The 22238-nt window shown below is 35.4% G+C and overlaps 4 protein-coding genes across 8 annotated transcripts; 2 read left to right on the forward strand and 2 right to left on the reverse strand.

Annotated features, from left to right (window-relative positions):
- Positions 1-322: 322 nt before the first annotated feature.
- LOC116133121 (psbP domain-containing protein 5, chloroplastic) lies at positions 323-3824 on the reverse strand. Its single transcript, XM_031418800.1, has 11 exons — positions 3732-3824; positions 3478-3644; positions 3069-3177; positions 2443-2492; positions 2239-2306; positions 2053-2151; positions 1608-1667; positions 1457-1516; positions 1318-1372; positions 973-1022; positions 323-659 (listed from the first exon to the last, which is right to left on the reverse strand). The coding sequence occupies exons 1-11, from the start codon at positions 3779-3781 to the stop codon at positions 561-563; spliced, it is 867 nt and encodes a 288-aa protein (XP_031274660.1). The 5' UTR covers positions 3782-3824; the 3' UTR covers positions 323-560.
- Positions 3825-8352: 4528 nt separating this feature from the next.
- On the forward strand, positions 8353-10996 carry LOC116133126 (polyadenylate-binding protein-interacting protein 6-like). 2 transcript variants are annotated; one of them, XM_031418807.1, is made up of 4 exons: positions 8353-8528; positions 8662-8721; positions 9282-9706; positions 10387-10996. In XM_031418807.1, exons 3-4 carry the CDS (start codon positions 9284-9286, stop codon positions 10549-10551), a joined length of 588 nt encoding a protein of 195 aa, XP_031274667.1. In that variant the 5' UTR covers positions 8353-8528; positions 8662-8721; positions 9282-9283; the 3' UTR covers positions 10552-10996. The 2 variants fall into 2 exon arrangements, with proteins under 2 accessions (XP_031274667.1, XP_031274666.1); XM_031418806.1 differs by lacking the exon at positions 8662-8721 and having other exon boundaries at positions 8354-8528.
- Positions 10997-11745: 749 nt separating this feature from the next.
- On the forward strand, positions 11746-14386 carry LOC116133092 (dnaJ homolog subfamily B member 4). Its single transcript, XM_031418759.1, has 3 exons — positions 11746-12254; positions 12823-13232; positions 13533-14386. Exons 1-3 carry the CDS (start codon positions 12090-12092, stop codon positions 13969-13971), a joined length of 1014 nt encoding a protein of 337 aa, XP_031274619.1. The 5' UTR covers positions 11746-12089; the 3' UTR covers positions 13972-14386.
- Positions 14387-14804: 418 nt separating this feature from the next.
- LOC116132989 lies at positions 14805-22238 on the reverse strand. Of its 4 annotated transcripts, XM_031418672.1 has the most exons (6): positions 22026-22238; positions 19199-21455; positions 18177-18297; positions 17331-17390; positions 17076-17250; positions 14805-15672 (listed from the first exon to the last, which is right to left on the reverse strand). In XM_031418672.1, exons 2-6 carry the CDS (start codon positions 21418-21420, stop codon positions 14879-14881), a joined length of 3372 nt encoding a protein of 1123 aa, XP_031274532.1. In that variant the 5' UTR covers positions 21421-21455; positions 22026-22238; the 3' UTR covers positions 14805-14878. The 4 variants fall into 4 exon arrangements, with proteins under 4 accessions (XP_031274532.1, XP_031274531.1, XP_031274529.1 ...); XM_031418671.1 differs by lacking the exon at positions 14805-15672 and having other exon boundaries at positions 16205-17250; positions 22075-22238; XM_031418669.1 differs by lacking the exon at positions 14805-15672 and having other exon boundaries at positions 16205-17250; positions 22052-22238.

Consider the following 22238-nt stretch of genomic DNA (forward strand, 5'->3'; position numbering starts at 1 on the left):
TTTATTAGCACAATTAACCATGATAAATACTGAGTAGCCCACTTAAGATGACAATATAAATGGGCATATTAGTTTAAATCTAGTTGATTTATTGCAGAGTTTCATCGAAACTGAAGAAAATCAGCAGTTCTTCTCATAAAGGTGAAGTTCTCAATTTTACTTGTTAGCAGTATAAGCAAGTATATATCATGACTATTTCTGTGAATTTTTTTTTTTTTTTTTAACTTTTTATTATTAAATAGTGAGTTCTTCAGTAACTACTACTAGTTTCAGTTTAAAACTTTAAATCAGGTTTCTGAAGCAGAGGTGCTGAAGAGCTTCTTATATATCCCTTCAGCAAAAGAAACATGGATTTAGTTGTTCTCTTCATTGATCAAATACAATACAACTTGTAAGAGAAGATTTGCAAGCTTGTAGAGCTAGACTGCAAAAAAATCATGCAGTACTCAACTGAACTTAAAAATTAATAAGTTTTACACTATTGTTATTTGGGGGCAGAGACAAAAAGGAAAAAGAGAGAGAGAGAGAGAGAGAGAGAGAGAGAGAGAGAGAGAGTTTTGTCACCAAAATCTCCATGGATCCTTGTATGGAGGAATATAGTTATCAGTCGGAGGTAGAAGGCGAAAAGAGGCTACAGTTCTTTTCAAGAAAGGTCCCATCTGCATGACATAAAATGTGATTTTTAGTTGGGCTTAACTTTCATCAACTCCTTCCTTTTAATTTTCCTCTTATTCTAATAAAAAAGATTCTGAAAACTTACGTCACTTAAAATATTTGTCAGAATCTAACGGGCAAATATACAGAGTAATACTTGTATGCAATAGTGAACTTAGTGGAGTAAGCATACAAAATGCCATTTTTTGTAGGTTGATAGTGAAATGCAATTGTCATTTATACAATAATGATGAGATTCTTTCAATAGAATTACGCAATTATCAATTAATGAAAAGAGATAGAAAGAGAGAGAGAGACCTTGTCCCACTGCTTGCCGAGGGTTGAAGCATTTATAGAATAAAGATAACCTGAAATTAAATTTTTAGCGTTAAATGAGAAGTCCCAAAGTGCAAAAGAGGAAGAATTACAAAACCCTAAGCTGAGTGATCATGCACCAAGTTAAAATATTTTTGACCGATGAACCAGGAATCTCATCAGACTGTATTTAACTTTCTTTTGTATCTAACAACATCAGAAGCTTTCAAGCACCTGATCTATGCATCTCAAGAAGTTTAAAGTTCAAACAAGGCCTGAATGAAATTTGATACCAGCAACATGAATGGAAGACAAGGAATAGTACAACTGAAAATTTTATGGTCATACCATCTCGTTCAGCGGTTGAAGCAACATAATGTCGATAAAGATTTGCTTCCTGAGCCTGGAATTGCATTCAAGAGATCACAAAATAAACAGTACACACATCTTTCCACCATGACTTGCTATTGAAGAAGAAAACACTTACAAGATTGCTAGGTGATTTCCGAACAAGATATTCGTAGTAACAGTATGAGTCACCATCAATCTGAAAAAAGTGAGATTAAACACTAATTCCACATGAGCGCAAACAAACATTTATGTGATTATATGCATATGTAGTGATTGTAGACACATACTTCATCACTATGTGCATCAAGAACTGAACTCTCCTCCATGCGTTGACTTGAGGTAACTCGCTGCAGAAGGATATACATGTTAAAAATGGCTTCAGGATTAAACTTTTAGGAGAAAATTGAACACAAAAAACTTCTCTATGGTTTATTTTAAACTTTCAAGCATGCCCACAAATATATGGTACATTCGATTGGATAATTTAGTATGCAGGAGATAATTATGGTTTAATGTTGTAGTTTATACATCAGCATTAACTTACAATTAATAGGTGGAGATAATTGTTAAATTGCAGTTTTACATTATAAAACTTTGAGAAAATACCAGAATTAAATAATATATCATAACTTAGCACATTTCTCATACCAACGGTTGAAAAAACAGTATGAGATCTATCATTTGCATGTGATTAAAATAAAGACTCACTGTAAGAGACAGGCAAATAATTACCAATGCAGACTTATCAGACAAAACGGAATCAGCAATATCTTTCGGACTCCATGCACTTTTTTCCTTTGATTTTAAGATCTGTAAATTTGGAGGACCTATCTGAAACAAAAGACATAAATTCATAAAACTTGAAGAGATACTAAAAGGGAATCGCATTATCAAATATCTGGCTGTGTCAAAATTTACCGAAACAGAAATGATAAGGTTATCAATAATGTCAACACGCTCAGAGACTATGCGCAGGCGAGCATCAGCTGTATTGTATCCAAAACAATGTATAGTTACTCATACAAATACTATGATAAAGTATTGCATAAAACATGGAAAGAAGTAAGCATGTTGGTGGAGGTTTCATCACAATATCAAGTAGAGGTAAATATTTGAGCTTACGAGATAATGGAGCAGCAGATGAATAGCGTTCTGGCTTTCTGGATTCCACCCTTCGAGAAAGAGCAAGACAAATAAAGGAGAGCATTAGTTTGCTTCTGGATGATAATATTGCAAAAACAGTAATTACCTCCATCTCAATTTAACAAAATACTTTTGAACAGCACTGATCCATGCCATTGACAATGAAAGAAAATAAAGATGTCCCTTCTAAGAAAACCCCTAGTTTGAATCCACCTAAAATAGTCCCTACTTAGTCTAAACTTTACAACAACATATCATCTTAGAAAGAAAATTTTGTAAAGAAACATATGGCCATGTAGAGAGAGAAGAAGGTAAAGTAGTTTCAATATTTACTGACAGCGATGATGATTATCTGATGATATTTTAACTAATTCCTTGACCTCTCATTGATACAAACTGAACTTTAATATTGTTCAGAAACAAAAAATTTGAATGTGGGAGATTTGTTCTGTGAAATCATTTAGAGGAGACTTTAGACATAGTCCAATGAACCTTCTATCCAACAATACAATCATCCAGTTTGAGTTAAAAAACCAACAGTCACAATGCAAAGATAAAGAGAGAATGCAACAATCTAAACCGAATATATATAGCAAAAAATGTACCATTTAAAGAGGAAATTCTTAGACGGCAACTCCACCGGGTACAAATAAGAATAAGCATTTATATCATCAATCATTGAAGCCATTTTCAGATCCTCCTCAGCAAGTGATCCTGCAAGAGGCATATTATAATATTTGGAAAAAGATAAAATGTAGTAAAGATCAAGTAATTCTAGTAAAAACTAACAAGAAGATGCTCAATCTCCACCTGGCTTGACGAAAATGTACATATAAATTATCCGAAAAAAATTTAATAACCATTCTGTCGTATTATCAACATTTTGTATTAAAAAAAATCACCCATACAGTCCAGCTAAACTGAAAATGTATAGTGAATCTTAACTAAAGAGACTACAGAGTAACGAAAAAAAGGAAGCCAAACCGGTAAGGACTAAACTACTAAGCTTATTACCTGAAGATGGGAAGACCAAAGATACGGATGAGGAGAGCCCAAATAAAACTAAATCCCTTCTCCAAATCCCATTTCGGGAAATGGGTTTCGTAGAAGCTGAAGAGCACACAATCACCTTCTCTTGTAACCTGAAACTCCGTTGGCTTTGCACAGTACTCGCTTGGTTTCTGTTGGACAACCATTAAATAAGGAATAAAAGAATAACGGATGCAAGCGTATATGCATATAAAAGGAAAAAGAAAGGGAGACAGCACCTGAAGAAACGGAGGTTTGGGAGGGACAGAGAGGGGGAGAGAAGAACCATTGTTGTAATACCAGTCTCATCCACTAGGATTTTGCATTTTTAATTCAGTTTTTAACTTCTTTTAGCTACTTTCTTTAAGAAGATATTATTTTAAATAAATAAATAAAAAAAAAAAAAAAAAGGACAACTTTTTAAGAATAGTCCATTTCACTTTTGTATATTTAACCAAAATTTCACCTATTGTACTAAGATACCCTTATCATTATAATTGATTTCACATGTAAGCTTATAAAAGCTCGATGTTGTTACTTAATGATTTAGGGTGCGTTTGTTTATTATTCCTATCCACATTTCCAATCCTAGTCCCAAAATATTTATTTGTTTAATTATTTAGAAAATATTATTATATTTTTTAATTACTTTTAGACTCTTAATTTTATTAATTTCATTAAATACCCCCAGGAAAAAAAATTAAAAAATTAACAAAAACACCCCCACTCACCCATAGTTGCCAGATTCCGGTAACCACCATCGGTGGTAACCGAAATCTGTCACAACGAAAAGAAATTGTCGTCGTTGACCGACAACGACAGTCATATCTTTGGTTGTCGCTGAAGGCCAAATCGATACACGTGCGACAGATCCGACCGATCTAAGTCGTAATGCCAGATTTTGACGGTGGTGGCCAGAATTTGGCACTGTGGGTGAGTGGGATGTTTTTGTCATTTTACAAAAATTTTATATATTAGGGTATTTAGTTAAATTAGTAAACTTAAGGGGTTTTTTTGTAAATTTTTAAATTTTACCTCGTAATAATAACCATATCCAACTTTCTGATACTATCCCCAAAATCTTATTCAAAATAATAAACCAAACGCACCCTTAAATTCCAGTCATACCCCTTAAAATATTAATTTCTATTAATATATTTTATTCACATTTTTATTTTATTCAAATCATTAATTTACAAAATTAAAGTATTTTCATTATTCTCAAATTCATAATTTATAATACAAACTATAAATATATATCATCTTTAAAGTTGATAAGGATATTTATGTAAAAATACTAATTTTCCGATATTTTAAACTTGTAAAAACAAACATTTAATATTTATAATCAGATATTAGAAAATTACAAACAAACATGTCATAAATATTTATATCACTCTTACTCATTCATAATTAGGTGGTGTTTGGTAACTTGTATTATGATCGTATGGTACTGATAATTGAATAATTTTGAATAAATAAGAGTAAAGAAAATATTTACAATATGTTTGTTTGTAATTATTTAATATAACAATAATATTTAAATTTTACAAATAATTTGATTTAATTTTTAAATTGTTACCCACTATATCTGCTACAATAAAAGTAAAATAAGAACATGAATAAAATAGGTAATAGAGATTAAGGTTTTAAGGAGTATGATTGGAATTTAAAAATTAAAACAGGAATATTTTTGGAAAAATTATTTAAGACAAACAAATAAGAGCATCTTTAAATGACTTTTTATATGACCCAAACTTTTTATTATAAAGAGTTTATTCATAGAAACAAGAGTCCAACAGACTCTTTATTATTTAAATATAAATTAAAGAGTAAATTTGACTATTCACATTTAGAGAGTCAAATTTTACTCTCTATCCTAATTTTAAATAATAAATTACAAGTTTCAATGTATTTTATCTATGATTTATTTCTTTTATTAAGTTTCTTTCTTGAAAAAACATATTTTCTCTCATAAAATTTAAAGAGTCTATTAGATTTAAACAAGAAATTTATTCTTTATATTTAAAAATCAATAAAAATACTCTTTATTTATATGAAAGATGCTATTTAAAATAAAGAGCACGCTTTAAATCTTTAGTCTTTAGTTAAAGAGTAATACTACACTTACAAATAAATTTTATAAAGATCTTTATACAAAGTGATGTGACAAAAAATGAATGGAATAGTGAATTTAATGAGTTTGACTTTTTGTTTCACTCTTTCATTCATTTTTTGCCACCTCGCTTTGTATGAAAATCTTTGTAAGATTTCTTTATAAATATAGTATTATTGTTAGTTAAAAGTTACAAATTTTAACTTTTTCCATTACGAGGAATATGACCGATTTTCAATCTTATAAGTGATCAAATCAAATAATCAATAAATATCTGAATATAAAATATTCATTTTTTCGAAGTCTCCATAGATAATAACAAATAAAGCCTTATATAGTTATCAAACAAGTTACCAAATGTCATTGGAATATTAAATATGATATAAAAAAGGATAATTTAGTCTATTATGAAAAACATGGTTAAGTGCATTTTTATTTTATTTTTAAGGTGGATTACTTTGCAAAAAGCTCTAGATAGGGTTATTTTTTGGAGCTAATTAAAAGTGCCCCTAAAGTTTCAATATAGAGATACTCTTTCCCCTAACCCCTGAGATTTTGAAAATTTGTCAAAAACTACCCCTGTTAGCGCAATCTGTTAGTCTATCGTTAAATAAACGCAAATTGTCTATTACACCCTATCGTCTTTTACTAAAATTAAATTTTAATATTATTTTCTTTCTTTTCTTTTTAATTTCTATTTCCCATTTTCTGCCTCACCCAGTCAACCCCCTTCTTGTCGATCTGAACCTTATATCAAAACGGACCACCAGTATAAACACATATCATAGCGGTGGCCTAGTCACGCCCTTGCTGCGGCCCAAGCATGGTGACTTGCACTGGCGAACTCTCGACTTGCGATGCAGCGCTAAACCAATGCAACACTCCAACCATAAATCCATAATACACCGATCTCTTTTTCTTCCTCTCTCTTTTGCAACCAATACAATTAGCATCCAAAGCTAAGCTCCAAGAAAGGTAAAAGGATATCTTGTAAAACCCATCACCTGTTGGTTGGAATCTTCACTGGTAGCAAATCCTTATCTATCTTCACCAAAACCGCTCAAAGCCGAGCCTGGGCTGATTCCTCTCACTTGGATTTTATTCAATTTCCAAGAAGTGCAAACATATTCCAAATTCTTCATCAAAGACATGCGCAGAAAACGTGTTTTCTTAGTTGTTTAGATTATGTGAAATTAAAAAAGGACGAATAAGATGTTTAGAAAACATTGATTACGGGTTTTGTTTCAAAGTTGCTGGTGTGGATTGTTCAACGGGTAGGTGGAGAAGATGACCGGTGCAGAAGATGAGTGGTTTAGTATGACCTTTCTTCTTCTTCTTTTAATTTTTACCTAATAAAATTCCAGTCTTACCCTTCAAATGTAATGTGAAATTCATTGCTTACCCTTCTATCCTTTTAAACTTTAATTTTTGTGATGATGTCAGGTCACGAGGGTGGTATTTGACTAATTTTTTAAACCTTTAGCATGGTTTTCGTAGAATACCCCTAAAATCAACATCCAATCTTGACTTTTGGAGTTGGAATAATACTATACCAAAAACATTTTTTTATCAACTTTTTTATCGTAATTTTGACATGATAACTTGTAATTAATCAGTTCATAATTAATAAATCTTTTTTTATCAACTTTTTTCTCGTAATTTTGACCTGAAAACTTGCAATTAATTAATGAGATTCATGTAAGACTCATGTGAGACATGTTATAAACTGATCAATTATAAACTGTCACATCAAGATTATAAAAGAAAGTTTACGAGAAATGATTGTTGGTATAGTATTATTCTATGAGAAGTTATTATAATTAACTCATTTTTTATTTATTAATATAGTAAAGAGTAAACAATATCTACCCACCCAAGGTTTGACGAATCTATTGTTCCCACCCATGGTTTCATAAGTTCCAGATTTCTATCCTTAAACTAACACCGTTAGTGATTTTTGGGTTCTAATATAGTATATAAAGTGCTATTACCATACTACCCTTAACAAATAAATTAGTAAGTTACCTTTTAACCCCCAAATCAATAGAATTAAAAAATCATCTTACTTTCAAATATTTTTCAATAACACCCTTTTCTTCAATTTTTATAAAAATAACCGAAACCCTAAAGAGAGATGGACAACAAACGGCGGGCTAACGGGGTCAAGTTGGTGGGGGGTTTTGGAGAGCAGATGCTGGAGGTGGTGACAAGGGTTATTTTTTATACCAAGATTGACTATAAAAAGCTTGAGAAGTTGTGGACCAAAAGGTGGCGATGGCTAGCGATTGACTGAGTGAATGAGTGAGGTGTCATAGGGTGTTTGGTCTAATGGTTGAAGGTAGTAAGATAGTGGTGTTGAGGAAGGCTAATGACACTAGGTACAAGCCGAAAAATGGTTGTCGCGTGTGATGGAGTTGGGTTAAGAGAATTGACCAAATCGAGGGCTATCAAGGTTGGGAAATACTTGGGAAATGATAAAGTGATGATTTTTTTTTTTCGTGAGAAAATCGATCCAAATCAACTCCAAACGATTGTTGGTGATAGCGGCAACGATGGTACTTTGTTTATTTTGAGGTGTGAAGGGTTATTTTGAAACTTTTATTTTTATTTTAGATTTAATGTGGTAAAAATGACTTATTTACTCTTTAAATAATTTTCTATTAATTTAAAGATGAAAATTTGAAATTTATGAAACTATGCTAGCAACTTGTAGATCCGTTTACTCTATAACAAAAGACAGGTTAGGACAAGCCCACGACGTGCGTAACACAAGGAAACCTTGGCTCCAAACACAGCTCAAAACGGCACGGTTTTCAACTAAACGTCTTCGCTCCTGTTACTCAAAAGCTTCTTTTATTTCGTCATTTTTGTAGATCTCTTTGATCATCTGCTTTTTCGCTCTTAATATTGAAAAATTCTGGTAAATTCTTGTTTCTTCTCTCTTCTCGTATTCGTTTATTTAATTTATGCGATCTTAATAATAAATTTGAAATCGTGACCAGTCTTGATTACGGTCGATAATTTTTATCTGAAATAAGGTTTTGATTGAACAGTTTCTTTTTCTTTGCCTGATTTGATCAATCGTAATCTCTATTGTTAATGGAATGAGACAGGTAAATTAGTTGTCGTTCTTTCTAAATTATTTGCCGTAATTTGATAATCTCTCTTTTTCTGATTTGATATGTGTTACGCTGCCGAATTAATCGCTATTGCGTAAAACGATGAGAAATAAGGGAGAGGAAACATAAAAAAAAAAAAAAGGCTGATCAGCTACAATAATGAAAAAGAATTCACCCGATCTTGTTTTTATTAGGTTATAACAGAAATGAAATATTAAGAAAAGAGTTTGAATCAGTGTGCTTCACACACATATTTGAGTTGACATATTCTTTTAATAGATTGTAATTAATTTCAGATGCTTTGCTTTTCTTTCTTTCTTTCTTTTTTTTTAATTACGTGTTTTAATTGATTACATGGAGAATTTAGACTAACCCATTCACGCGGAACCTTGGCTTTTGGTTTTTTATTACTCAAGTTCTGACCATAAGTAATATGATTGTGTAATTAGCGACTTAGCTGTGTATTAAGTGGTTGATCAATATGCCTCTTCTTGCTTCTTTTTTTTACCCCTTTTAATGAACAGTGGCCTTTTTTTTTTTTTGGGTAATAAAAGCGATGAAGCCGGGAGTTTCTTCTTTAAATCCATATGCGGCAGCATATGTACCGCTCTCCAAAAGAGGGGGATATGATAGAACTGAGCCTACCACTAATGATTCTCAGACTGGCAATGAGACTGCCTGGTATACACAGCCTGCACATGTAACTCAGAACCAGCATCAGAGCAAGGTTTCTCTGGCTTCTTTTGCTCATGGTGCCAAAAAAGGTCCCATTCCTGAACAGTCTAGTGTGAAGAACCACCCTGTTCATGGTTCTTATGGTTCATCTTCAAGTAAGCAGATGATGGATGAGGAATATGACATGGATATGGCTTATCTGCAAATGTCATTTCCCGGTTTATCTGATCAGTCCCTGGATGATGTCTATAATGCGAACAAGCGCGACTTAGAAGCCACCATTGACATGCTGACCCAACTTGAGGTGAACTTTTAAACGTTTTAGTCTCTGAAGTTGTTGAAGAATCTTCATTAGATAGATTACTGTGTGGATTGTATCTATTCCATGTCTTTCCTTTGGTGGTTTGGTTTGCAAAGTTTAACAGTTGCTTGCATGCCTTTAGCATCAGAAACTGCATTACTTGAGTAGCACAAGTGTTCCTGATTCTATTATAAAACAAGACACAATACTGGCAGTGTGTTTTGTGTTTGGTTGATAAATGAATGCGGCATGAGAGGAATTGACTGGCTAAACCCACTTGAGACATAAATTTTATGCCATTATGACACACTTCAGTGTTTTTTGAGAGAACAACATGTCTGTGGATGATGAGCTATATTTACTTCTGAAATTCTATTGGAACTTGATATGGCAATCAGTTCTGGTCTATAGCAGACTCATTTTAAGACTTGCTTGATCTCATTTTCCTACCCTGCTTTTCTGAAACATTGTTAGTAGCTATTTTTGGCAAAAGGTGTTCAATAGCACCTCATCCTGTTTTCACACTGTATTTATATTTATCCTGTGATATTGTAGTTGATAGTTTTGTTGAAAAATGAGCAGTTGCATGTGGTATTTTGGAATGGTTGTTTGAATGGCAATAAAGAAAGTGCTATGCTTTTAGCTTCTCAGTTACTGTAAGAGGGCTTTATTTTTTTCTGCAGTTTGATGCTGTCGAATCTTCAGAAAATCTACCAGACTCTTTGGACATTGGTGATGTTCCAGAATCTGGAGCTTTATCTGAGTCTGCATCTTTTAAACTAAAGAATGTGGTAGGTGAAGCTAGTTCCTCTTCATCTGGTTCCTCTGGCCCGACTGTTGTCTCCTGAATGATTTTGTGAGAGACAAGTTCCATGTGTTTCCATTCTGCTCTTTTTTTTTTAACCATTTACAGCTTGTGGATAAGAAGCATGTAAGTAGGGGAATCTTTCTTTGGAGGTTGGCGGCATCATACATATGTTTGGTTATGGTTGTATAGTTCCAGGGTGATTGTGTCCTAAGCTTCTCTTCCCCTCTAGGTTTAATATTTGGGTTATATGGGTCAACAGCCCCTTATGCAATTATAATGCCAGATTGCAGTTTTCATCAATCATCAATCTAATTGATCTCTGATTGTTGGTTTTGATTTGATTTGGTATGTTATGGCGTGAAGATCATGTAGATGTAAAGTAGATTTGTTTATGTGATTGGTGAAAGCGCTTGTAATGTGCCGTGGTAAGCAACAGTGCAAATTTTAGCCTATTCATTCATGAATTTTCATGTTGTTCAAGAATCCATGAGATGTTTCTGTGTTTATATACCTCAAGAACAAACAGTGAAATTGATGTTCCAAGCGCTACAAATTTTTTTCTTCAGAAACACAACCACAATCATTCTTTTTCCAAGTTTGCTTTAGGGCACTTTTAACTTATGTAGACAATTTAAGATGGCAAATGTGGAATAAAGTGAGGCAACTACCAACATTACGGGGTGATGTGGTCAAATAAATCGAGGCAATTACATAAAGAGCTCAGCTTGCTTCACTCCCAAAACTGTCACCGAATTTATAACAGTGTATATTTACAATTTAATTTCACAAACTTTCTTTTATAGTCTTTGATATAGCAGTTTACAATTAGTCAGTTTGTAAATAGATCTTGTCTGCTCGTTATGGGTCTCACCAAATTTACAAACGTCAATAAACAAAGGATAATACTATATTTATAATTTAATCTCATATACTTTCTTTCATAGCCTTTGATATAATAATTTATAATTGGTTAGTTCATAAATAGGTTATTATGGTCTAGCCTGTCGAATTGGAAGGACAAAAAAAAAAAAGCCGAGATTAAGTGGGTTATAATTTCAGAGATTTTTAACGTGAAGTTATATGTAAAATTGACAAGAGATTTTACCACATTGGAAGATAATCATTGGGCAGGTCTGGATTTGGTGATGTGGCATTTTCAGTGGAGAACATGTTATGCCGGACATGAAAAATGCTAAAAACGAAAAACAAAAAAGTGAATGTTTATTTTATAGTCCAAACCAAAGAAACAAAAGCTAAAAACTATTCCGTTATTTTCGGTTATTTAATTTTAAGACAATTCTCCATCAGACGTGGTCTTAACCTGGAAAAATTAAGACAACCATAGATTCATTCACAGATTCTTTCTTCCCTTCAAACCAAACAAATATCAACCATTTCCATTTTAAAACACCCAGAAAGTCATTATTTGTTTTTGCAACTTTAGTCCTGTCTTGTCAAGAGATCTTGTTTTCATAATTTGTTTTATCTTGGTGATTGAAGGGCCTTTGATGATCTGGGTGTTTTCGGAATGCTGATCAGTTTATAGGAATATAATAATTATATATTATTGAGAAGATCATGGGAATTGATTATTATAACATATTGAGTGTGAACAAGAATGCAACGGAAGACGATCTCAAGAAATCATATAGGAAATTGGCAATGAAATGGCATCCTGACAAGAACCGCGACAACAAGAAAGAAGCCGAAGCCAAATTCAAGCAGATCTCCGAGGCTTATGAGGCAAGCCTTTGTTTTCTCAGTATATGTCCTCATCTTGGTTCTGTTTTTTTTGCTAAGACTTTTGCAACGTTTTCATATTGTTAAATGTTGTATCGTTTTGTTCTTTTTGACAGAAACAAAGAAAACAAAATTGTGAAATGGATAATATTTTGTGCTATATTTCTTTTTAATTTTTATGATTTTTGTTAAAATTTGTTGTAATGGTAATCCAGAAACAGAATAATCACAAATTTAAAATCTAATGATAGCCAAATGAGGTGTTGAAATGTAAGTGGTCATACAAGAAGGCTGGGAAATGAATGCATTATTGTCTAAATTGAGGAAAATGTTAGATAACGATGAAAAATTTAACTTGTAAATTTGAGTTATTTTTCTTTACCTACACATTTTTTTGCCATGAAATAGAGCTTATGGTACTGGTGTTTGCATACTATGAAAATTCGCTAATGTATTCTTCTAATGTTAATGTCTGTGGTTATAATGGAAATTATCTTTGAAGCAACTTAAGTGAGACATTGATGGGGTTGATCAAATTTGATGATGTATTGCGATGTTTCCCTGAATTCAGGTCTTAAGCGACCCTCAAAAGAGAGCGATTTATGATCAGTATGGTGAAGAAGGGTTGAAAGATATGCCACCATCTGGCAGTGGTGGATTCCCCTTTGGAAATGGTAGTGGTGGTAACTCTAAAGGGTTCAATCCTAGGAATGCAGAAGACATCTTTGCAGAATTTTTTGGCAATAGTCCTTTCGAATTTGGGGCAGCAGGAGCTGGGAGGTCCATGAGGTTCCAGTCTGATGGAGGAGGCATGTTTGGAGGTTTCGGGTCAAATGAACATGTTTTTCGAACTTATAGTGAGGGGACCGCGCTAAGGAAACCTCCACCAGTGGAAAGTAAACTACCCTGCAATCTTGCAGAGCTATACTCTGGATCAACAAGGAAAATGAAGATCTCCAGAACAGTAGTTGATGGCAAAGGGTATGTTTATGAAGCTCAGTGATTGTTCTTCTTCTGTTCTTCCCCTCCTCAGCCCAGTTTCTTCTCCTATCTTCATCTATTGTTTGAATTAGCCTTGAAGTTTCATATAATAACTTCTTCTGTGCAAAGATTTTTACTCCCAGTTAGATGCAATATTGGAAAGTTTCCCAAACCCTTTAGTAACGGAATTGTCCATTCAATGTCTGGTTGTACATCACTTCCATGGGATTTTTTATTTTATTTATTTGTGAAAAGAAGAAAAAGATCTCACTGATTATCTATAAATTCATAATTTTGCAGACGTCAAACACAAGAATCTGAGATATTAACCATTGATGTGAAGCCTGGATGGAAGAAGGGAACAAAAATTACTTTTCCAGATAAAGGAAATGAGCAGCCAGGTCAGCTCCCAGCAGACCTCGTGTTTGTGATAGACGAGAAGCCCCACGATTTGTACAAGAGAGACAGCAATGACCTCATAGTGAACCAAAAGGTGACACTAGCTGAAGCACTTGGGGGGACTTCAGTCAGTCTCATCACACTTGATGGTCGTAATCTCTCAATTGCTGTAACTGATATAATAAGCCCTGGTTATGAGCTGATAGTCCCCAAGGAGGGAATGCCAATAGCAAAGGAGCGAGGTAATAGGGGTGATTTGAGAATCATATTTGAGGTGAAGTTCCCGACAAGATTGACACCGGAGCAACGAGCAGGACTGAAGCGTGCCTTGGGGGGTTGATAATTCAAGAGATTTTTCTCTATATATATATTAGCCATTAGCTTGAATCAAGCCACCCTCAAAACTAAAGATAAAAATTGCTCTTTTGACAGACTCTGGTGTATAACACACCGGGAGAAGCATTTGCATATTGAAAAACAATGTGCCTGAATCTCAGTCCGAGTTACATTTTACCATATTCTTATTTGTCTATATTGTTTAAATCTAGCAGTTCTCTCTGTAATTCTTGCAACTTTCTTGGTTGTTACTGGTTGTCCCATGTAATTGATTTTTTTCCTTTTTTTCCTCAGTGGGCTGATTGGGTTGAGAAGGTGGGGCTTGAGGAATATCTTGTATTTTCTTTTTCCTTCTTAATTTATCAATTTTTTGTATCTTCTTGGTCAATCTTTTGTTTTCTTCTGCTAGATCCAACCTGTGTACTGTGAATCATTCTCTATTAATAAACAGAATTTGTTCATAATTCATTATTAATTCCAGAGAATCATGTTACCTTTTCTCTCAGCTGTAACATATTGAAATCGTATATCGAGTCTTTTAACGTCGGAAACTAAGTTGGACTAACAGAAAAAGATAAGGCGTGGAATTGCCTTTGTCACCTTTACCACATCTGCTTTAGATTGAGTTCTTTATTGAATTAAAAACTTAAATTAAATGTAACATCGTATACATCAATAAACAAAATACACTGAACATGCTAAAGCCGACCCCAGAGAAAAGGTCAGGTTTTAAATTTAGGTTACTGTTTTGCTTTCTTGACTTGTTTTATGCTGCTCGTAGTCGTAGATGCTTTTACAAAACAGGCCACGTTTCACTGATCAAGAAACTAGTTTAAATTTAGCTATAAAACTAAAGAGACTACATTTCCACAACTAGCGGTTACAAAATTAAAATTTACACAAGAAATTATTCAAAAGCCCCTACTCTTGGGAGCATCTTGCCGCCAGGACAGCCCAGGCTGACCGGCTCCATATAATTGCACTCCACTAGGCTGGGCCGCTGGTGGCGGAACCGCAAATTGACCATGCGCCCATAAATGGGAAGCATTTTGTTGAGATTGCATTACATTCATTTGGGGCACATTTGGCTGACGGTATTGTTGGTGAGAATGCAATTGCGGTGATCCATAATGTAGTTGTTGATTATCCATGTTGGTTCGCTGATAGGCATGTACTGGGTGGTGAGTAGGCTGATTTTGTGGAGCCTGTGGCTGCCACTCTGGAATGTCATCATCGTCGTCATTATTCCATGCCTGAATTCCAACCCCAACACCTCTTCTGTCTACAGTGGGAGAACCTTGGGGTTGTCCATATTTTTGAATAAGTTCCCTCATTTGATCTACAGGACGTGATGGGGTCTGGGTATGTGGGTGAAAATGTGTCATTCCAACACCCCGAGAGGGTTTTGGGGCAGAACCACCAGAAAAATTAAACTCAGGAAGGTCATCATCGTCGCGGCCAGACGCAGGGCCAAAACCGGGAGGAACATCATCATCTTCATCATCATCATTGGAGGATTTAGCATAGACAGAGGGTGGTCTAGCCTGAGACATAGAAGAAGGTTTTGGACTTGGAGTGATATTCACATTCATATTTGTATTCTTATCTTGGTGTCTCCTAGAACTGAAGTGTTTCTTAGAGGGGTGCTTATGGTGTGAAGCAGAGTTGGGTGATATTGTTGAAGTTAATTGTGCTTTTCTCCATANTTGAGAAGGTGGGGCTTGAGGAATATCTTGTATTTTCTTTTTTCCTTCTTAATTTATCAATTTTTTGTATCTTCTTGGTCAATCTTTTGTTTTCTTCTGCTAGATCCAACCTGTGTACTGTGAATCATTCTCTATTAATAAACAGAATTTGTTCATAATTCATTATTAATTCCAGAGAATCATGTTACCTTTTCTCTCAGCTGTAACATATTGAAATCGTATATCGAGTCTTTTAACGTCGGAAACTAAGTTGGACTAACAGAAAAAGATAAGGCGTGGAATTGCCTTTGTCACCTTTACCACATCTGCTTTAGATTGAGTTCTTTATTGAATTAAAAACTTAAATTAAATGTAACATCGTATACATCAATAAGCAAAATACACTGAACATGCTAAAGCCGACCCCAGAGAAAAGGTCAGGTTTTAAATTTAGGTTACTGTTTTGCTTTCTTGACTTGTTTTATGCTGCTCGTAGTCGTAGATGCTTTTACAAAACAGGCCACGTTTCACTGATCAAGAAACTAGTTTAAATTTAGCTATAAAACTAAAGAGACTACATTTCCACAACTAGCGGTTACAAAATTAAAATTTACACAAGAAATTATTCAAAAGCCCCTACTCTTGGGAGCATCTTGCCGCCAGGACAGCCCAGGCTGGCCGGCTCCATATAATTGCACTCCACTAGGCTGGGCCGCTGGTGGCGGAACCGCAAATTGACCATGCGCCCATAAATGGGAAGCATTTTGTTGAGATTGCATTACATTCATTTGGGGCACATTTGGCTGACGGTATTGTTGGTGAGAATGCAATTGCGGTGATCCATAATGTAGTTGTTGATTATCCATGTTGGTTCGCTGATAGGCATGTACTGGGTGGTGAGTAGGCTGGTTTTGTGGAGCCTGTGGCTGCCACTCTGGAATGTCATCATCGTCGTCATTATTCCATGCCTGAATTCCAACCCCAACACCTCTTCTGTCTACAGTGGGAGAACCTTGGGGTTGTCCATATTTTTGAATAAGTTCCCTCATTTGATCTACAGGACGTGATGGGGTCTGGGTATGTGGGTGAAAATGTGTCATTCCAACACACCGAGAGGGTTTTGGGGCAGAACCACCAGAAAAATTAAACTCAGGAAGGTCATCATCGTCACGGCCAGACGGAGGGCCAAAACCAGGAGGAACATCATCATCATCGTCATCATCATCATTGGAGGATTTAGCATAGACAGAGGGTGGTCTAGCCTGAGACATAGAAGAAGGTTTTGGACTTGGAGTGATATTCACATTCATATTTGTATTCTTATCTTGGTGTCTCCTAGAACTGAAGTGTTTCTTAGAGGGGTGCTTATGGTGTGAAGCAGAGTTGGGTGATATTGTTGAAGTTAATTGTGCTTTTCTCCATACAACAACACCAATTAGACCATTATCAATAGCATTAATTGCCTCAAGTTGGTCGTTAGGGAGGATTTTGCTGACCATTTCACGTGTTTTAATGTGGGGTGGACAAAAATAAAGTTCAATTCCAGGGGCAGGCTCAGCAAAACCCACTCTCCCATCTAAAACATACGAATCAGCCACCTGAGAAGAACATCACCAGTTACAATTACGCAACAAAACATAATGACAACAAACGGAGAAAAGTAGAGCTCTTTATTTACCTCAGAGAGACTTGCATGTTCGCCTTTCCGGGAAGCTTCCTTCTCAACTAAGTGAAGGATCTGCAAACAATAAATATGTATCAATAATCCAGAAAAAAAAAAGTAAATAACAAACTATATTTTTCACGTCAAGTACAGGATTCCTCTATAAAAGTATTTCCTTGGGTCTTTTAAAGACGTTTGCTTGTCTGCTGATGTGCCTCCCTTGGGCACAATTAACATATCCGTTTAAAAAATCCAAATGTTCCTTTTAACTTATCACGATTGTCCAGTTATGTTTAATAAAACATTTCTTAAATTTTTTTTGATCAAATATCTTTTATTACTGGAAAAAAAGAGAAGTGTACATCTGCCTACGTAATTTAGAACTTTGGAAAAGAAAAACAAGAGCGAGCAGGATTGAATGTGGGCAACTTGTATCCATTTCCAGCAATTTATAATTTATTAAAATTTAAAACTGTGGAAATTGTTGCCAACAGCTGCTGCTCATCCAACACAAATGCGTTATACAAGCAACCCCATGCTGTTAAAATTCCAGCCGGGTACTATTTCCCACTACACTCTAGAGAGGTTTGATCACCTACAAAAAAAATTGCTGTCATCTTTGATTTTATATTTAGTTTTTTCCCCACAAAATTTAATGCAAGTTCCCATTAACCCAATAAGCATGTCAGTTACCAATTTAGAGAAGACCCTACGTGCCACAACAGCAAAAAGAATAAGATGACAGATTAAAAACTGGGATAGAATGTTTTCGCTTTTGTTAACCACTTTTTTGGTTGGTTTGTAAAACAGTAGAATCAAACAGGTCACATATTTAATACAGGGCAAGCAAACTTGAGATACCATTACTGCCCGACTCCGTGACATTGGAAGCTCTTGGAGGAATTTCTCAAATGCTTCAAGTCTAACTCTCCCCTTGATCTCAAGGAAGTTAGCCCACCCCTTGCCAGAAGTTTTTTCACCACTGAAACAATATGAACAGATCAGAGACAATTGCACGGCAACATATAATAAGTCATTATTATTAACATAAAACTTCAAATTTGAAATTTCAAGTGAAAGCTTCCCATTTAGATACTAATCATCAAAAGTTATTATCAACAGAGGAGACTTCACTCTTAAGTTATATATCATATCACATCAACCCACTTGGGCAAATAGAAGTCTCTAGAGTAACATTGCCCCCAGTATCAAATACCGTCATCTCCCCATCTCCATTGACCTGGAGCATGCCAATTAGTCAACCATTTTTCACCCCATTCTGCACAAATTACACTTTCATTCATTTCCAAGTGGAATTTTAATACCTACACAATCTCAATCCACCTATTACAAGCCAAAGCAAGGGCAAAAGGCATGAGAAAATTTAACTTTCGAAAAACCATTCTGTCTTGGACTAATTAGTTAAAAGTACAACTTAAAGTTCAAACCATGCCCAAAGATATGATAAACAAACTCTTTATGCACTCAATAACATTATTTGAATTTCAAGCACAAGAACGTAACAGAACAAACAAAGGCTATCAATCACAAACAGCTGAAACCACCAAAACACAAACAAATCTTAACACACAGAAATGAATGAGTAAAAGCAAATAATTGCCATATCTGAAATGAAACGACACTTCGCACTTGGAGAATAACATGGCAACCCAATATCATCATATTATGTCCTACATTTGATTTCTAACCTCTTTGATAGAAATTTGATTCCTATCCTCACTGTACATTTATTGCTAGTGTAAAAGTTTATGATGTGATACCTTTGTAGACAGACACATTACACAATTCAGAACAGAAAAAATAAACATTAGTCAATATATTTAACAAAAAATTGAAAACAACAAAAGCTCAAGTGCACAAACCTTTTATAGATGCCTATGACTGAGGCCATGGCTGATATATTCAGCTGAAGTAAGCCATCCCACACAAGCTCACCCTTGGGTACAAAAGTAGAAGGTGCAGTTTCTGATTTTACAGGGCTGTCACTAGGCTTTGCATCAGCCTCTGATTCTCTGCTTTTTAAATCAACATTGTCAGGTTTAGCTGGTCTAGTATCAACAGGATCTGCTGGAGTTTGAACAGGAGACTTTGATTCAGAACCAACTTCTGAGTCATCCTTGTCCGATGTGCCTGCAGGTTTCTCAGCATCCACTGGTAAATTTTCAAATGGTGGTTCCGTGTTCAGTGATTCCATAAATTCATCAAGAGAGACGATTGGAGGAAGAAATTCAGCATCCTTCAATTCATTATCCACCATAAGCCCTTCCATCAAATCAGTCCCCTCATTTGATGGACTAGCAACAGAGCATGGACGTTCCTGGTCTTCAAGATTACTCTTTTTGTCAGCTGCTGCTGTATTTGATCCATCCTTCATTCCAACAGCTTTAGAAGGAGAAGAGACTTCTTTCTTTTTGGCTTTTGACAAAACTTGAGCAAGTGAGCTCGCCCCAACAGATACATCTGCAGAAGCAGCATCAACTTGTTCAACTTCGACTTGGACCTCACCCTTATGTGTTTTCTTCACCAACCGCCTAGTATCATCTTCATCAGGCAAAAAAACCATTTGGGCAAACTCTTCTGCTTTTGCCATCCGCCATTCTGAAAGCTCCTTTGAGGCAAGTTCCTCCGCTGACATAGCACATAAGCGTTCCGGGGGAATCTCTCCAGACATAACTTTTTCCCTCAGGTCAGGATTATTAGGATCCTTTAAATTGAATAAAAGAGATCTGCCCTTCTCTTTATACTTCTTATTCACACCTCCAAATAGTTTAAAAAGTTCAGCTTCAATTTTAGAAGCCAAAATTTGGGGAGATTGATCTGACTGTCGTTGTCCCCCATATCTATCTCCACCTACTTGCTCATTTCCTGATTCTTGCTTTACTGCAGCTGGAACCTCCTTCTTTACTGAAACCTCTATTGGTTCCAAAACCCAAGAGAGCCCATTTCCCTGCAAAAGTTCATCTCTGGCAAAAAAGTTGTCACTAAATGGAACATCCTCATCAGGCAAAAAATTACCATATTGAAATTCTTGCCCGTTGGATTTTGACATCTGTGAACTATTAGTGATGTTTTCATTAGCAAAGTACCCCTGAGATGCATTTTGGTTATCAAAGCACAGAGGAGCAGAGGAACCTTCTTGAGAAGGTAATGTTTCCTTGCGCTCTTCAGATACAGGCTCAACAGCACATGAAGCGGTAGGTGAAGATCCAGCAGTTTGAGAATTCTCTTCCGTCTTTCTCAGGATATTTTCAGCTTCATTCTGACCATTCTTTTCTTCCTTCAGTGATTTATCTTGCAGCTGAGAAACCAAGGCCAGTGCAGATGCTAATGATTCCCTCATCTTCGACCTCACAGATTCAAATGACTCAGTTCTCAACTTTGACGATGGTTGTAAAGGTGTATTCTGACTTTTTGGGATGGATTGCTTTCGTGGCCCAGGTTTACTAGTAGCAGACTCCTTCGGTACTACTTTCTTGTTTAGAGTTGGTGAATTCTGTGATCCTGGAGAGTTAGGCATGAATTGCATCTGCTGTACAACTCTTCTATCAGGTCCAGATGTTTGCTGCAACCATGGCCTATGCTCCGGTTGTGCCACCCGCTTATTAGACATTAATGGCTTCGGTGACAGAGAATTGTTGGACACCGGCTCCATTGGCGCTTTTCTCTTGTTCAATGATGAAAACTGCTGTGAAGCCAAACTATTTGACATTGTTCCAAGCCCGCCCATTTGCTTGTCTGGTAGAAAAAACTGCTGTTGCACCAGATTATATGCTTGGGGTTCCATTTGAAAAGTCTGTTGGTTTGACACTGGCAATATCTCAGACCCAGGATTGTTCGACATAGGCAGCAACATCCCCATTTGCATATTTGAAACAGGCTTTTGTTGTGATGCAGAAACACTGTAACCAGGTGCCACTGGTCCGAATTGCATGTTTGTCACTGACACCTGCTGTAGTGAACCACCGGTACCTGATCCCATTAATCCCATTTGAATGGATGACTCCAATTTGTTTGAAATGGGTTCCAGCTGACCCATTTGGTTGCTTGGCATAGACAGCGATTCTGATGCTAGATCGTTAGACATGCTAGACCATCAACACAAAAAACATGCCAAAGAAACTGCAATGCAAACATAGAAGAAAACAAATCCAGAACTTAGAACATCTCATATAATATTCACAGACAGTACAACCCCAGCAGCATGAAAACGTAAACACATAAACCTGAGTTCCAAATCAAGATTCTTTAGTAATAATAACCATGCAAAAGACAGCTCCAAAACTTGGAATCCTTTGAATCTCTTACAATTTCAAATGAGGTATCTTTGTGTTTAAACAGGAAAATATGTTCCATGGACATTTCACCGGAATAGTAACATAAAAACTCATACGGTAAAACTGATAAAGGTCAAACATACCAGTTAAATCACATAAAACAATAATTGTTTATTAATTTTTTTTCTCCTCCATTTATAAAACTGATAAAGCTTAGGCAGATCACGTGTAATTACAAATATAATCACAAAATAAGCGAAAATAAATTCATTTAATTGATACAACATTCGTGAAAGAAAAAACCCAAGCAGAAATAATTACAGGAAACAGAATAATCATCAAAGGTATAAAGCGAAATCAAATAACAACGATTTGCATGTGAAAATTATATTCGACAAAGATTAATAAAACAAACCAGTAAATACTCGATTCGAGACACACCGTTTCAAAGTGAAAGCGTCAACCTGATTCGATATTCGCCGAAGGGGTATCCGGAAATTGAGCCAAAGAACTAAGGCGAACACAGAGAGAGAGTCGGCTAAAGAAATTAGGCTGCACTCTTTTGTTTGAGCTTTATTTGGCTGTCGTTCTAAACCCTAAAATTTTTTGACCTGATCTAAGTGATAAT

The sequence above is a fragment of the Pistacia vera genome, unplaced genomic scaffold (assembly GCF_008641045.1).
Source record: "Pistacia vera cultivar Batoury unplaced genomic scaffold, PisVer_v2 Contig265, whole genome shotgun sequence".
NCBI classification, from domain to species: Eukaryota; Viridiplantae; Streptophyta; class Magnoliopsida; order Sapindales; family Anacardiaceae; genus Pistacia; species Pistacia vera.

Excerpts from the sequence above, each read along its gene's own strand:
- LOC116133121 (XM_031418800.1), bottom strand. The coding sequence starts at position 3,781 with ATGGTTCTTCTCTCCCCCTCTCTGTCCCTCCCAAACCTCCGTTTCTTC. Across the intron at positions 1,517-1,607 it reads TTGATGCACATAGTGATGAA|ATTGATGGTGACTCATACTG; the intron begins GTATGTGTCTAC and ends CACTTTTTTCAG. Across the intron at positions 1,023-1,317 it reads TTCAACCGCTGAACGAGATG|GTTATCTTTATTCTATAAAT; the intron begins GTATGACCATAA and ends ATTTAATTTCAG.
- LOC116133126 (XM_031418807.1), top strand. The coding sequence starts at position 9,284 with ATGAAGCCGGGAGTTTCTTCTTTAAATCCATATGCGGCAGCATATGTA. Across the intron at positions 9,707-10,386 it reads ACATGCTGACCCAACTTGAG|TTTGATGCTGTCGAATCTTC; the intron begins GTGAACTTTTAA and ends TTTTTTCTGCAG.
- LOC116133092 (XM_031418759.1), top strand. The coding sequence starts at position 12,090 with ATGGGAATTGATTATTATAACATATTGAGTGTGAACAAGAATGCAACG. Across the intron at positions 12,255-12,822 it reads AGATCTCCGAGGCTTATGAG|GTCTTAAGCGACCCTCAAAA; the intron begins GCAAGCCTTTGT and ends CCCTGAATTCAG. Across the intron at positions 13,233-13,532 it reads ACAGTAGTTGATGGCAAAGG|ACGTCAAACACAAGAATCTG; the intron begins GTATGTTTATGA and ends ATAATTTTGCAG.
- LOC116132989 (XM_031418671.1), bottom strand. The coding sequence starts at position 21,420 with ATGTCTAACGATCTAGCATCAGAATCGCTGTCTATGCCAAGCAACCAA. Across the intron at positions 17,391-18,176 it reads CACGGAGTCGGGCAGTAATG|ATCCTTCACTTAGTTGAGAA; the intron begins GTATCTCAAGTT and ends TATTGTTTGCAG. Across the intron at positions 17,251-17,330 it reads AACATGCAAGTCTCTCTGAG|GTGGCTGATTCGTATGTTTT; the intron begins GTAAATAAAGAG and ends TGTTCTTCTCAG.